The sequence below is a fragment of the Sorex araneus genome, chromosome 1 (assembly GCF_027595985.1).
Source record: "Sorex araneus isolate mSorAra2 chromosome 1, mSorAra2.pri, whole genome shotgun sequence".
NCBI classification, from domain to species: Eukaryota; Metazoa; Chordata; class Mammalia; order Eulipotyphla; family Soricidae; genus Sorex; species Sorex araneus.
The window spans coordinates 96,936,397-96,951,432 of NC_073302.1; the positions used below are offsets into that span (position 1 = coordinate 96,936,397).

A 15,036-nucleotide genomic window follows, 5' to 3' on the forward strand; every position below is an offset into this window, starting at 1 on the left:
AACTAATTAGCTAAGGATAAAAATTTTAATGCTTTTATTTATTTTTTATATGGATTCTTAAGTATGTGAGTAGTCAGAATTTGAGACTTGTACTTAAACTACTCTAAACTTCAAGAGATGATTTCAATTTTTCATACAGGATGTGAAGACCTTGCCAGAAGCTGTGACTAGAGAGATAATATAGCAGACAGGATGCTGGCCTTGCAAACAGCTGATCTGGGTTTGATCTTCAGCACCCTATCTAGTCACCCAAGCACTACAGGAGTGATCCCTGAGTGCAGAGCCAGGAGTAACCTCTGGTCACTTCTGGCTGTGCTTCCCCCAACCCCACCCCCCAAAAAAGGGAGTAATTCAGGCTCTCATTCTAAAGTGACAAATCTAAGCTTTGTGCCATTGCCATATTGTAGCCAATGAGACTTGAGATGTGATCAATGTTAATTGAAAACTTTTCCCCGAAGAGACAAATCTATAGAAATACATTATAAAATTTATCATAAATAATATATAATTATATTATAAAGACTAAGTTTGACAATAGGGATGTTTAATATAGTATCCACCATAACAGCTGAGGACGGATGCAGACAGTGAGGTTTGTACGAGCTCCTGATCTCCTAGCAAGTAACCATATAAAGGCAAATCACAAATCAGGAATAAGCATCATGAATCTAGAGCAACATGTTACAACTAGGAACGTAGGAGGAAACTTGGATGATGGTCACCCAATTATACAGCAACTGATTCTCATAAATCCTCAGGAAGAGTACAAATAAGCATGGCTGAAGGTGTGAAATAAACAGGCTAAAAAGCAAATAAAGCCAAATTTAGAAGAGACTTTCTGTTCATTGATCCAGTTAATAGTCAAAGAAATGATACAAAAAATCAAAGACATATTTATTTTTTAACATTCTTCTCTTACTTACAGCTAGAGGATACAATAATTGTTCTATAAACAGCACAAGGCAAACTTTCCTGAAATTTTACTCCCAAGAAGGAAGAATAGGAGGGGCAAGTTTCTGGGCAGTGAGGTCAGCTTCAGGGGCTGCTGATCGAACTGGTCTCAGGGATGAGCCTCTGTGTGTCACACAAGTTTGAGCTTTGGGGATGGCCTAGCAGAGGGTGAACACCCAAAAGATTCCTGTAGGATGCGGACAAATGGGTTAGGAGGCTCATTGGAAGTTTCAGAGATGTCAAAAAAGAAAATCGGATGTTTATTGCACACTAACTATGATATCAATTATGACAACTTAACTTTTAGCTGATCCACTTTCTAAAAGAAAGATCTTGGGAAAGGTTCCCCAGTCCAAGATGCAGTCAAAGACCCAATCAGTAGCTGTCTCCAGTCACTGCTATCATAGCTTCAAGTAGGCAGTGGGCCTTCGTTTTGTAAATGCTGTAATACCATCGTCAGAAAGTAGGCAAAGTCTTATCTGAGATCTTTAAGAAAGCGTTATTGAGTAACTCAATAGTTCAGTTTCTCAATGCTGCAGTGTTGTTTCTGAGGTTCTAACTACTGGCTCTGAATCCTAACCTGGCACCAGCAAGCGATTTCAATTATAAGACACTCAGGGAAGTTGACTGCAACAGCATACTTGGAGGAAAGATAAATGTGTTGGGTGCTATCATTTGCATGGGTCATGTACCCTCTTTATTCTATTAGTAATTCTGTCTAATTCAGGCTTGTGAAATGTTCCCACCATTTCTCAGTATAAAGATTTCCTTCAAAGTTGATATTTGCAGAAACTTGGAAGATTCAAAATTCAGTATTTAAGTATAGTAGGTCAACCAAGCCTTAAGTAATTGAGTCTCAGACTCTTAAGCAGAATTGACACTGCTGGTTGAGCAAAGAACATCAGAGATTATACCCAGAGGAATGGAGATATAGCTCACCTCGGCTGAGTGGATGATTTACCTGTGGGAGGGCCAAATTAAATCCTGAATTACACACTGAACAGTTCCCTGAGTGCCACCAAAAGAAACCCCAAGTACAGAGCTGGGTGTGTCCCCACTGGAAGCCCACTCTAAGTCTTGAGTTGCACTCTAAAACAAATCAAGAAAAAAAATTCAGAATCATTCATCCCACAACCAATCTCAACACTCCACACAAATTACTAGCTTCTTCCCTTTTCCTTTTTCTTTCTTCCAGCAATTTTTCACTATCCAACACCCTATCTTACCCATGTTTTGTTGTTGCTATTGTTATCCAAAGATAAATTTAATCATATTTGAGTTTTGCTCTATGAAACACAATTCTCAAAAAATGAACAAAAAGTTTCAATGGCACCCTAGAAATAGAAAATGAAGGAATCTGTGTCCTGAATAAAAGGAAATAAAGGAAGAAACCTGAATAAAAAGAAGGAACACAAGAGATAACTGAGTTTAAAAGAAAATTGAGTATTAGAGGGCAGAGGCCTCAAGAAGAAGGGGAAAAAACAATTTAGTAATAATAGCCTCCAAATGCAAGACTAGTTTAGAGAAGGCACAGAAAGAAATTGAACATTGAACTCTCAAAGAAATTACTGAAACAAAACAAATAAAGTCCCAGTTATGACAGCAAAAGGACAGCACTAACCTCTCCCTCTCCCTCTTCTCCGCTAAGAAACTGATTAAATTCTGCTGTTGTCTACATCTTACTGGTATTCTAGAATTAGGATTTTCATTCCAATTCCTAGAGGCACTGCTCTAGTTCTAGGTCTGGTAATTTTCCAAGAACACAATAGTAACAAGGTCCCTCTGTTTCTGTGATTACCTCCCTCCTCTGGAGTCTGCCATCTACACTCCAGGCAAATCTGACCCTTCTCTCTCTAACACAAATTGATATGAAGCTCCTCCTCACATATTTCAATGGCTTGCTTAAAGTTAAACATTCAGATAATTTTCTAATGATGTGCACAAATATTCACAATGAAGTTTAAATGTGAATTCTGTAATTACAGGACTATGACTATTACTCACAGCTTAATTCCAAATAACACAATGATAGTGTTTTGTAAGTACTGAAAGAGTGTTTGTGATCCAAAAATAAAAGTAGAAAAATCATGATAGCAAGCCTGTTCAGAAAGCCATCCTAATAATGTAAATCCTATGTGTGTGTACATATACATGTACATATATATGAATATGTATAAACATTACATATCATACACATTGTGTTTTCATGCAGGCACAGGACCAGGAGTCACTCACTACTATAGACACTGAGGAAAGGGCTGAACTGCAGGGTTTCCAGGGCACACCTTCTTGGTCCTGAGAGGGTGAAGAGGTGCTTGCATTTAAACAGGGGTATTTGCACTTACGAGGCATGAGCCCCTGACTTCTGAGCCATCTCCCTAGTCTCAAAATAAGTATTCGTAATATATTTATATGTATATCATATGTAGCACTGTAGCACTGTCGTCCCATTGTTCATCGATTTGCTCAAGTGGGCACCAGTAATATCTCCATTGTGAGATTTGTTGTTACTGTTTTTGGCATATCGAAACGCCACGGGGAGCTTGTCAGGCTCTGCCATGCAGGTGGGATACTCTCGGTAGCTTGCCAGGCTCTCTGAGAGGGATGGAGGAAGAGAACCCGGATTGGCTGCATGCAAGGCGAACACCCTAACCACTGTGCATACATAAATACCAAAAATGTATCTTATTTATGTATTTATTATAAAATTTTAAACATCCTGGAAAGAATCAAGGGAGAAGAAGTGAGTGGAAGCAATGGGTGAACAGGCATCAAGGCTTCAATTATATCAGTGAAATGAGGGGTGTATCCATAGACCCAAAACACAAGTTCAACAGCAATGTAAACATGAGATATAAGTGGAAATCACTGAAACTTTGCAATGTGCCTGTCAAGTTGACAGGTGGGGGTAGTGAGGGGATTAGAATGGGGAGGAAATCTGGGAACACTGGTGGAGAGAAGTTAAAACCAGAGGGATTAGTGTTGAAATTTTGTACACCTAAAATTTAATTTTCAGTAACTGTAAATCAAGGCTCTTTAATAAAATATATATATATAAATTTACCAGGACTTTTTATTGTCCTTGATACCATTTTGATTAAAAAATAAAGCCAAAGAGTGTGTACCTGACAAATGATATACAAAGTGGGACTTAAGAGGAAGTATAATATTAAAGATCCTAAAATAACATTGTTACATTGAATGTAGTTACATTGTCATGTAAATGAGAAAATGCAATCTTAGGTAAGATTGAATGAAATGATGTTACTTCAAAACCTGCCTTTTGAAACTTGTGGTTATACAAAGTAGAAATTTCAAAGATCTTATTGACAAATTATATTGTCAAAATTGACAATATAAAGTGAGGACTACTATGTTCTTATTCTGTTACATGAAATTCTCCATAATTCTAACCCAACCCTTTTCCTGCCATACCTCTGACACACAGGAAACCCAGTAATGCCAACCAAACTATGTTCGGAACCTTTATTTGTACGTTCATTCTACTTTCTTATCAAGTATTACTTGAGTCTAAGTCAAGTATTAAAGTATTACTTTCTCAATTTCTTAATGTATTGCAAAATTGGCAGTTCAATGTTCTTGTGTTTGCTTTTTTACCTACCTCCCTCCATCCTTCCTTCCTTCCTTCCTTCCTTCCTTCCTTCCTTCCTTCCTTCCTTCCTTCCTTCCTTCCTTCCTTCCTTCCCTCTTTCTTTCTTTCTTTCTTTCTTCCTTTCTTTCTCTCTTTCTTTCTTCATTTTTTCCTCTCTTTCTCTCTTTCTTTCTTTCTTTCTTTCTTTCTTTCTTTCTTTCTTTCTTTCTTTCTTTCTTTCTTTCTTTCTTTCTTTCTTTCTCTCTTTCTTTCTCTCTTTTCTTTCTGGGTCACATTTGGTGGGACTCAGGGGTTACTCTTGGCTCTGCACTCAGGAAATATTCCTGGCAATGCTTGGGGAACTACATGAGATAACTGAGGATTGAACCCGAGTCAGCTGCATGCAAGGCAAGCACCATCCCAGCTATATTATACCTCCAGGCCAGATAGCTTCATTTTTAAGGCAAAGAGAAATTCCTGGTCTATTGAAGAACATATTCAATGTTAACAAAAAATCCTAATACATGTATAATCAAATGTCACTTGATATAATGCTCATCTCTTCCATTTAGTCTAGGATCACACAACCCAGCAGTGTTATTGCAAGGATTAGATGTGAAAATATGTGTGGGATATGTCTAATACAATAATAAGCACTCAATAATTGAATGCTGCCACTAATCATTATAAATAGGACAGCGCACACATTACTTTGTTCTCTTGTTCACATTCATCTTATTGTGTGGCTAATCATTCTGCTCTGCCCACCCATCCTCTTACGATTAAAAGGAGCTTAATGAAGTCTAGTAAGTATAAATCACAAAACATAATATAATAAATAAGTATAATATAAATATAAAGTATAATATAAATATAATATAAATATAAATCATCAGCAAAGCAGAGGTGTGTAGTTGCCAGGTGAAGATAGACAGTCGGCAACTACATCACCTCCACTTCACTGATGATATCATTCTCATAACGCCAAACATTAGCCAAGCGGCACAAATGCTGACTTCCACCACGAGTGTGGAAATGTCGGACTGTAGCCAAACCTCAACAAGACAATGATCATGAAAAATGAACTAGTCCCTGACGTTCCATTTGCTCTCAATGGAACAAACATCTCCGAATGCAGCAGCTATGTATACCTGGTCGAGAATTCAACATGAGGAACGACTTGTTGCCAGAACTGTGCAGGAGGAAGAGAGCAGTGTAGAACACCTTCAAGAGCGTCAAAGAAGTGGTTAAGAGGACGAAGGATCTCCGGCTCCAGGCACATCTTTTCAATTCTACCATTCCTCCTGCACTAACATTGCCTCAGAGACCTGGGCCCTACACAAACAGGATGAGAATGCTATTAGGGTATCCCAAAGAGGAATCAAAGGAGCTATGCTGGGAGTATCACGTCTCACTCAAGTGAGAAAAGGAATCCGGAGTTCTGACTTCTGTTGACAGTCAAGAATCAAGAATCAGGGATGCTATCTTGTTTGCGAAGACATCAAAAATCAGATGGGCCGGACATGTAATACCATTCAGAGATGACCGCTGGACTAGACCTATTTACCGACTGGATTCCACAGGATGTCAAAAGACCGCATGGCCGCCCACCAACGAGATGGTCAGACTTCTTCATCCAAACCCTGAATGAACAGTTTGAGGCACTTCCTGTCCCTGGAGCGAGCAGATATCATTGGGCTACACTAGCAAGCGACAGGGACAAATAGAGACGTTACTGGTGCCCACTTGAGCAAATCGAAGATCAACGGGAAGACAAGTGATACGAGTGATAAATATATTCACGGAATGGGCAGCGTTACCAGCACACTCTCCGCCCAGTTAAGATCTGGAGCTGCCGTGCATGAAATGGACCCTCTGCTCCTAAAGACTATGATCTGAGAGGTCTTCTAACCAATTTTGGCATCCAGAGCGGCTTCTTACAGAAATGCATCTAGACTGTGAACTGCGCTAAAATATCAGAAATCCCAAGCCGCATGGCCGAAACAGGGGCTGCATGAGCTCATAGTCTTCATTCTCAGCAATGAAAAGAAATTATTAAATGATGCCTTTTCAGCAGGCCTGATTGTTGAGGGAAAATTCCAAACAATAATAGTGAGTTTTCTATTGAAATATTGAATGTATTCAAAGTTTAGAGAGATTAAAGTGAAGATCATTAGCTGCTTAGGTGGGAGGGTGGGAGGGGGGTATATTGGGGTTCTTGGTGGTGGAACATGTGCACTGGTGAAGGGATGGGGGGTTAATCATTATATGACTGAGACTTAAACCTAAAAGCTTTGTATTTTTTTCATGGTGATTCGATAAAATAAAAATTTAAATAAATAAAATAAAATAAAATGTTGTATGTACAAGTGAATTACAAAAATGTATAAATTTGCCATCTTTAAAGTTAAAATATGACTAATGACACTCAATAAGCATTAAATAAGTGAACAATCCTCAACTCTTACCTATTAAAATAAACAAGTGATAGATATAAATGTAAATGTATAAATATAAATATAAGTGATAAATATAATAACATATTTGATAATGATGTCATTTAATTGTGAATTTTGCCAATAAGTTTATCTTATAAGGTTACATTACCTTTGCTGATGTTTCAAACCATCCCACGAAACCATTCTCCTTGCAGAACTGATCCATCTTGAGGCCATTGTTAATGAGCACATCCTTTCCTTGGTCACATTTGTTGGCCAACAAAACTACAGAAACTGGTTTGCCATTAGGGAGGCTTAACTTTGAGTCCAAATCATTCTTCCACTTTGTCACTGCTTCAAATGTAGCTGGCCTAGTGACATCAAAAACAATAAATGCACCCATAGCTTCTCGGTAATAGACTCGTGTCATATTTCCAAATCGTTCTTGACCTATCAGCAAAAATGAAAAAGAAAGCAAAAATTTATTATGATTTAAGATTTAATCATACATCAAAGCTTTACAAGGCTTCCAGTATGAGCAGAACACTCAGTTAAACATTTCAGTGTTAATATGTAAAGAATGAGTTCCATACATAATCTTGTAGCTTTGTTTTTAATCTTTACACAGAGAGGGAACCTATTTATTTAAAATAAACAAAAAGAAACAGGGATATGATTTAGTACTAGATATGATGTAGCCTGCATGTCCAGGAGACATGATGTCACCAAATAGATCAATGAGTGAAATTCCAGGCAGGGATACTGCTGCTGTGACCTGAAGCACCACAAAAAGTGTGTGACTCCAACACATCCCAACAGAGGCCTCCGGGACTCTAACCAATGATGTTCAGGGACTCAAACCCAGTCACACGCCTGGTAGGCTTGTTACATTTAAACACTCAAGAACTCAGAAAACTACATGTTACTAGTAGCATCTTCAACATTTCCAACACACAGTGTTTCTATTGTTCCAATCACTTCAGCTACAATCATTAAAATGTAAAATCCCATGGAATAGAATATATAGAATATATCTCAGTGAAATGAGATAACTTATACACATAACAAATTACTAAATAATCTATTATGTTTAAAAGACATCCATAGTATCAATGAAGGCAATAATAATAGCAAGAAATATTTTTGTCTGTTCACTATGCATCAGAACTGTAATTTGAAAAAATGATCATGAAGATACATTATTGTCCTCATTTTAAAGTTAGAAATTAAAATGGGCAAGTGACAAGCTCTAATTATGCAGTTAGGAGTGAGATTTCAAGTCTGAGCTGCTTGAATCCAAATTCCATATCCATTTTCCATCACTGAACATTCTCAACTACTCAGCCACAGTTATGTCCTCTCTCTTCTAGCTTTATGCACAATCACTGCTGGTTTATGCACATCACATTCAGTTTATGCACACTCCCTTCAACTCAACAGGAGAAAAGTTGATTGGATATCTATTGTATCCATGCCAGGAATACAACAATGAATTAAATTACCTCTACTGGATAAGGAAAGTTCCTGCCCTAAGTAATAAACTAACACGCAAACAAATGTAAAGACTAGCATTAAAATCTATTAGAATCAATTTTCCTCTAATCTTAATTTTAAAGGGAATTTTGGCAAGCTTTAAAAGCATCCTATAGTTAGCCAATTATCTGCAAAATGGCAATGAATGTGAAATAAATAAATCTATACAAAGCAGCAAGCAAAGTACCTGTCAACTAGTTGGCACTTGAGTTTTGCTAACCTTTTAGCAGCATATTAAATACTATGAAAGATAATAGAACAGGTCTCCACATAGAACATACAACAGAAAAGTATAAATATTCCATCTCACACGAAACATCAAACTCCTGTTGTAGAGGACCATGCCTCTCACACAGGAGACAGGGTAAATCACCATCAGCAGAGGCTGAGGCACCCCACTGGTGCAATCCAAAAGAAAAAATCCCATTTTTTCCACTACTTGCTCCCAGTAATTGGTAATTGCGGATCTCACAGCTCACCAGAATTTGTTTCATGTTTTCTGATGCAAAGATCTGAAAGGTGTTAAATGAGACAGAGTATTTTTATACAGACTTAGGAATTTATTTAAGAGTTCTATAGAGTTATACTGATTAAACCAATGCAGATACATATTTAATAACCTAACCAATCTTTAAAAGAATACAATTCTGAAATGGGTAGAGAGTCAAGAAAATACATGTCAATGGACATCAAAGGGTACACCATAGTGAGCCCATGTGGAGGTTTAGGGTCTTTGACAATGAAATTTAATTCAAGTGAAGGAAGGTTTTAGAAGGATATCATGTCTAGATAGATCTCCATTAACACTATAGATTGCAAGAGGTCATGATTCATAAACATAGAAAAACAAGTATGTGAAGGGTGTACATACTTTGTGTGAGCTTGTGTGTTACAACACACACTGCAAGAAAGAAAATGCTTCCAGGATCAGCACATGATGACCCTACAATATTTCTTGAGTGGTCACATCACAGAAGGCTCTTTTAATTCCCCACATCACCCAGTCAATGAAACAGAGTACAAAACAATTCGAATGACATATAACCTACAGATGAACTTTCATTATTTTCGAGTGAATTTTAATTTTGTTTCCCCCTCTTTATTTTTGGATACAGCAAACAGTGATCTCCTTTGATACTGCTTAGGGTGGCTCTGACATTTCAAAGGAGAGATGGAAAGAAAGCCCTCTGTGATCATTCCGGGTGCTGACGGGCTCTAGCCCTCTTAAGGATGTCTTATGATCTCTTCTAATCAGATGAAGGGCAGAGTCATGAGTTATTCAATAATTTGCTTGTTGAGAGGTTTTCCTAGTAGAGGAAGAGAGTCTTAAGAAGGAAGATTCTGCTCTTTAAATATGTGGTAAAATGTTATTTTTTATAAGACTGTAAAAAATTCTAATGAAGTGGTTTATACCTTCGGAGAGCTTTAGAAAAGAAAAGTTTGAGTGTGTGTGCGTTTGTGTGGTGTATGTGTATTTGTGTGTGTCCCCACATGTGAAATCTTGAAAAACTAGAAAAAAATGTTTCTAGAAAGAAAAGAACTATGCGTCTTAGGTCAGTTGGCTAACAGATTTATAAAGTTTATATTTTTGGCATTCCAGCAAGAGATCATGTTCAGACCAGAGCATTGCTAAGACTCACATTTATCTTCCATGTCATCTGACAATACACTCTGCTGTTTTTTCCAAAGAAATTAGAACCATATGACTCTTAGTGAGTTCCTATATATGGGTAAAATGAAGGTCTAAGGAATTTATCATAGGTAATTTGCAAAAAAAAAATTTAAGACTAAGTTCAAAATTCACTTAATGTTGGTGGTGAGTGTGATATTGCTAAATTTTATGTCTGAAGCTTTATTTTTAACAGTATTAATATTAGGGCATTTGTATTTAAATAAATGAATTCATCATTGGGATTGTAATACTAAATCTACATATAGTTAGCACACATTTAATAACTAATGTGATCTATGCTCTGCATTTTGAGATACAGACCAATATTTGTTGCCCCAAGGACATTATAAACAAAGTATTATAGGGGATTCATATACTGTAAATGACTCAATTTGCCAGATGAACCCCACTTATTTTATTCCTTAAACATATAACCTATAGTCATACAGAAATAATTCGTGTCTCAGCTTCCAGATCAATGATATTAAATGATAAAGCAATTAATCAAATCCCAAAAGTTAACCCAGGACTTCAGTTCAAATCTGGATATCCTTACTGCAAAAAGTACTAAACTAAATGATCAGAAAATGAGGGGATCTAACACCCATGAACAGTAGAAACAAGGGCCAGAACAAATGGTAAATTGTGGGACCATTTGATTAAAACAAATCCCTTTTTGAATCAGGTTTTGGACAAAGATGCTTAGAATACTGAGAACCTCTGAGATCAAATTTTTCAACTGTAAAATGGAATTCTGACGCTAGTCTCTAAGGTTCTTTACTGCCCCGCCACCTCCTATCACTGTGAAATCACCATTAAATCAACACTTGACCTTTGTCCAAATTGCTAGAAATATTTCACTGGTATCATGAATTCAGGCATAAGAGTGACTAGAGGTTTTAAATTTAAAAAGAGACCTCCAACCCCATCAAAAAATGGGAAGGAGAAATTAACAGAAACTTCCTCAAAGAAGAAATACAAATGGCCAAAGGCACATGAAAAAAATGCTCTAGATAGCTAATTATCAGTGAGATGCAAATCAAAACAACAATGAAATATCACCTTATGCCACAGAGACTGACACACATCAAAAATAATAACAGGGCTGGAGCAATAGCACAGCGGGTAGGGCATTTGCCTTGCACGCAGACGACCCGGGTTCGATTCCCAGCATCCCATATGGTTTCCTGAGCACTGCCAGGGGTAATTCCTGAGTGCAGAGCCAGGAGTAACCCCTGTGCATCGCCAGGTATGACCCAAAAAGCAAAAAAAAAAAGAATAACAACCAGTTATTTCTTCCAGATGCAGGAAGAAAGGGGTTCTCATTCACTGTTGGTTGGAATGCTGACTGGTCCGGCCTTTTGGAAAACAATATGGGCATTCTCAAAAGTCTAGAAATTGATCTTCCATGTGACCCAACAACACCACTTCTTGGAATATACCCCCAGATTTAAAAAATACACAGCAGAAATGATATCTATACTTGTATGTTCATTGCAGCACTGTTCACAATAGCTGGAATCTAGAAACAACCTGAGTACCCAAGAACTGACAACTGGTTAAAGAAAGTATAGTACATCTACACAATAGAATATAATACTATATAGCTATATAATACTATATAGCTATCAGAATAAAAACAAAGTCATGAAATTGGCTTATAAGCGGTTGGATATAGTATCACACTGAGTAAAATAAGTCAAAAGGAGAAGGACAGACATAGAATGACTGCACTCATTTATGGGATAAAAAAAAATATAGTATGAGACTAATACTCAAGGACAGTAGGAACAAGGGCCAGGATGATGGTCCATGGTGGGAAGTTTCCCTCAAAGACTGGGGAGAGAGCAGTTGGGATATAGAAGAGGGCATTATGATAATGATGGTTGGAAGAGATCGCTCTGGATGGGAGATGAGTGCTGAAAGTGGGTAAAGGACCAAACATGATGGCCTTTCAGTATTGCAAGCCATAATATCCAAAAGGAGAGAGAGACAGAGAGACAGGAAGAGAAACAGAGAGAGAGAAGAAAAGTGCCTGCCATAGAGGAGGCTATGGGTGTGGGTGGCAGAAAGGATGTGGGGGATATTGGTGGTAGAAAATGTACACTGGAGGAAAAATGGGTGTTGGAACATTGTATGACTGAAACGCAATCACAAAAGCTATATCACATGGTGATTCAATAAAAAATAAAAAATTATAATTTAAAAAGCAACTAGAGGAAACATGTTTATTTCTGTTCTTCAACCAAGAGTAGTCACTTCACTGTTCTGATTTTAGATTCCTTCATTGGTAAAATAAAAAAAACTTGATTGAATGTTCTAAAACTAATTTATTAGAGTCTCTGAAAATCCCCTCTAACCAATCTTCAACATGTTCAGGCATCAAATTCTCCAACTCTTTTTCTATCTATGAATTTGTAGTATATATTCAAATCAAATGCTATACAGAAAGAACAAAATCATATAATTTTTATGGCATGGATGTAACTAGAGAATATCATGCTAAGTGAAGTCAGTAAGTAGGAAAGGAATATCACTATATCACTGTCACTGTCATCCCATTGCTCATCAATTTGCTTGAGCAGGCACCAGTAAGGTCTCCACTGTGAAACTGTTGTTACTATTTTTGTCATATCAAATATGCATGGCATGCGGGAGGGACACTCTTTGTAGCTTGCCGGGCTCTCCAACAGGGGCAGAGGAATCAAATCCAGGTCGGCTGCGTGCAAAGCAAACACCCTACCCACTGTGCTATTGCTCCAGCCCAGGAAAGGAATATAGACAAAATTATCTCTCTCTTGATGAGGACACACATATATACAGCAAGTAGCAGCAAAGAGTCAAGGACCACACAATGGGAGGACTGGTTCATACAACTGAGATTGTGTGTATCAAATAGGTGAGGGAGATAAAAATCAGGGGCACTGAACCTCCTGAAGAGGGAGGTGGGCACATCGGTGATGCAGGTATGAGTTAGAATGTAGGTACATGCCAAATCATCATTGTATTGTAGGTGCACCACCAGATCCCATTCCTATGTGTCATTCTAACCTCTGAACTAGAAAAAATGCTAGTGTGTCCACACGAAGAAATTATTTCATATTTACCTTATACTGGGGGTAGGTGGGGAGAAGCATTACTATTTCACACACTCAAAGCTGAGTTCACATATCAGTTAGCTAAGTAACAAGCTGACAACTGTGAAGGTATACAAAAGCAGTATTGCACAATATGGAAAATAACCTAAATAGACGATGTACTACTCATAGTAGCCTATTATTAATGACCTAACATTTGTTATCAAGTAACTGGGAATCTAAACCACCACAATTAGTACCCACAAAACTTGAAGAATAATGGGAAACTAAGGAACTTAGCTGCAGTTGGAGATGAGGAACAGTAACCCACCAAAATGCTTGAACCTGGGCAATGAGGACCTAAAATCAATACTCACTGCACTGGCAGCAGCAGTTACACAAGCACTTGCCAGTGAAATTAAGCAATTACTAAATGAAAATTCAACCAAACTTGAAGAACTCTTTTAGAAGATGAGATTCTATACAAATTAAAATGAAGGAGATAAAGAAAACACTAGCAAGACATAGTAACAAAATCTCACAGGTGGCCGGAGTGATAGCACAGCAGGTAGGGCGTTCGCCTTGCACGCGGCCGACCCGGGTTCGATCCCCGGCATCCCATATGGTCCCCCAAGCATCGCCAGGAGTAATTCCTGAGTGCAGAGCCAGGAGTAAACCCTGAGCATCGCATCGTTGGGTGTGACCCAAAAAGCAAAACAAACAAACAAACAAAATCTCACAGGAGGATAAACATTTAAATAAATTTGAAAGTGAAACACAGGCCAACATTGATAAAGAGGTCAAAAATGAAAAGAGAGGGCCAGAACAATAGTACAGCAGGTAGGGTGTTTGCCTTGCATGAGGCTGACCAGGGTTTGATCCCCAGCGTTCCATATCGTCCCCCGAGCACTGCCAGGAGTAATTCTTGAGTGTAGAGCCAGAAGTAACCCCTGAGAATCACCGGGTGTGACCCAAAGAGAAAATAAAGGAAAAGAAAAGATAAACAAGTGAATAGAAGATAATGTAAGGTATTTAATGAACAAAGACAGGAAGAATAATCTCTAAATTATAGGAATATCAGAAGGTGAGAAAAACGGGAAAAAGGGAAGAATGTGTGGTGGGAGAGATAAGAGCTGGAAACTTCCCCACTCTCTGTATGGAGACAGCTGCACAGATTCAAGAAGCCAAAGAGTACCAGCAAAATAGACCTACAAAGAACAGCAAGAAGACACACAGAGAAGAAGAAGAGCTGGGACTAATGGATTTAGAGAGGCAATTCCATCCACAAAAAGCCTAAAATACAGTCTTCTTTAGTGCATACAGAACTCACTCCAAAATAGATCACATTTTAGAACATAAGTCTAACTTATGTTAATTCACAAACCTAAGGATCATACCAAGCATCCTACCAGACCACAATGCCACTGGAAGTAGAAGGTAACCTTAAAAAGAACATGGGGAGAAACTGTAACAACTAGAAACTTATGAACAACATGCTGCACATAACAGCTAGATCAAAGAGGAAATCAAGGAAGAAATAAAAAACTTCCCTTAAACTAACAATGACTAAGAAACAAGTTATGAAAATCTATCGGACACAGCAAAAGCAGTATATGGGGAAAACTCATAGCAATTCAGGCCTACACAAGGAAAGAAAAAAAGATAAAATCAACAACCTAAATTACACCTTAAATGTCTAGGGAACGAATGACAGAAGAGTTCAAAAAAGAAAAGAAATAATAAAAATCAGAGAAAATATTGTCTGGTACAACC

The 15,036-nt window shown here is 37.8% G+C and overlaps 1 protein-coding gene across 2 annotated transcripts in view; it reads right to left on the bottom strand.

Moving 5' to 3' along the window:
- RAB38 (RAB38, member RAS oncogene family) overlaps positions 1–15,036 on the bottom strand; it is a 78,852-nt gene that overhangs the window by 43,599 nt on the left and 20,217 nt on the right. For both annotated transcript variants that reach the window (XM_004619038.2, XM_055146558.1), the window contains exon 2: positions 7,151–7,431. In XM_004619038.2, the coding sequence (XP_004619095.2) occupies positions 7,151–7,431 (281 nt within the window). The remainder of the gene's footprint in view (positions 1–7,150; positions 7,432–15,036) is intronic.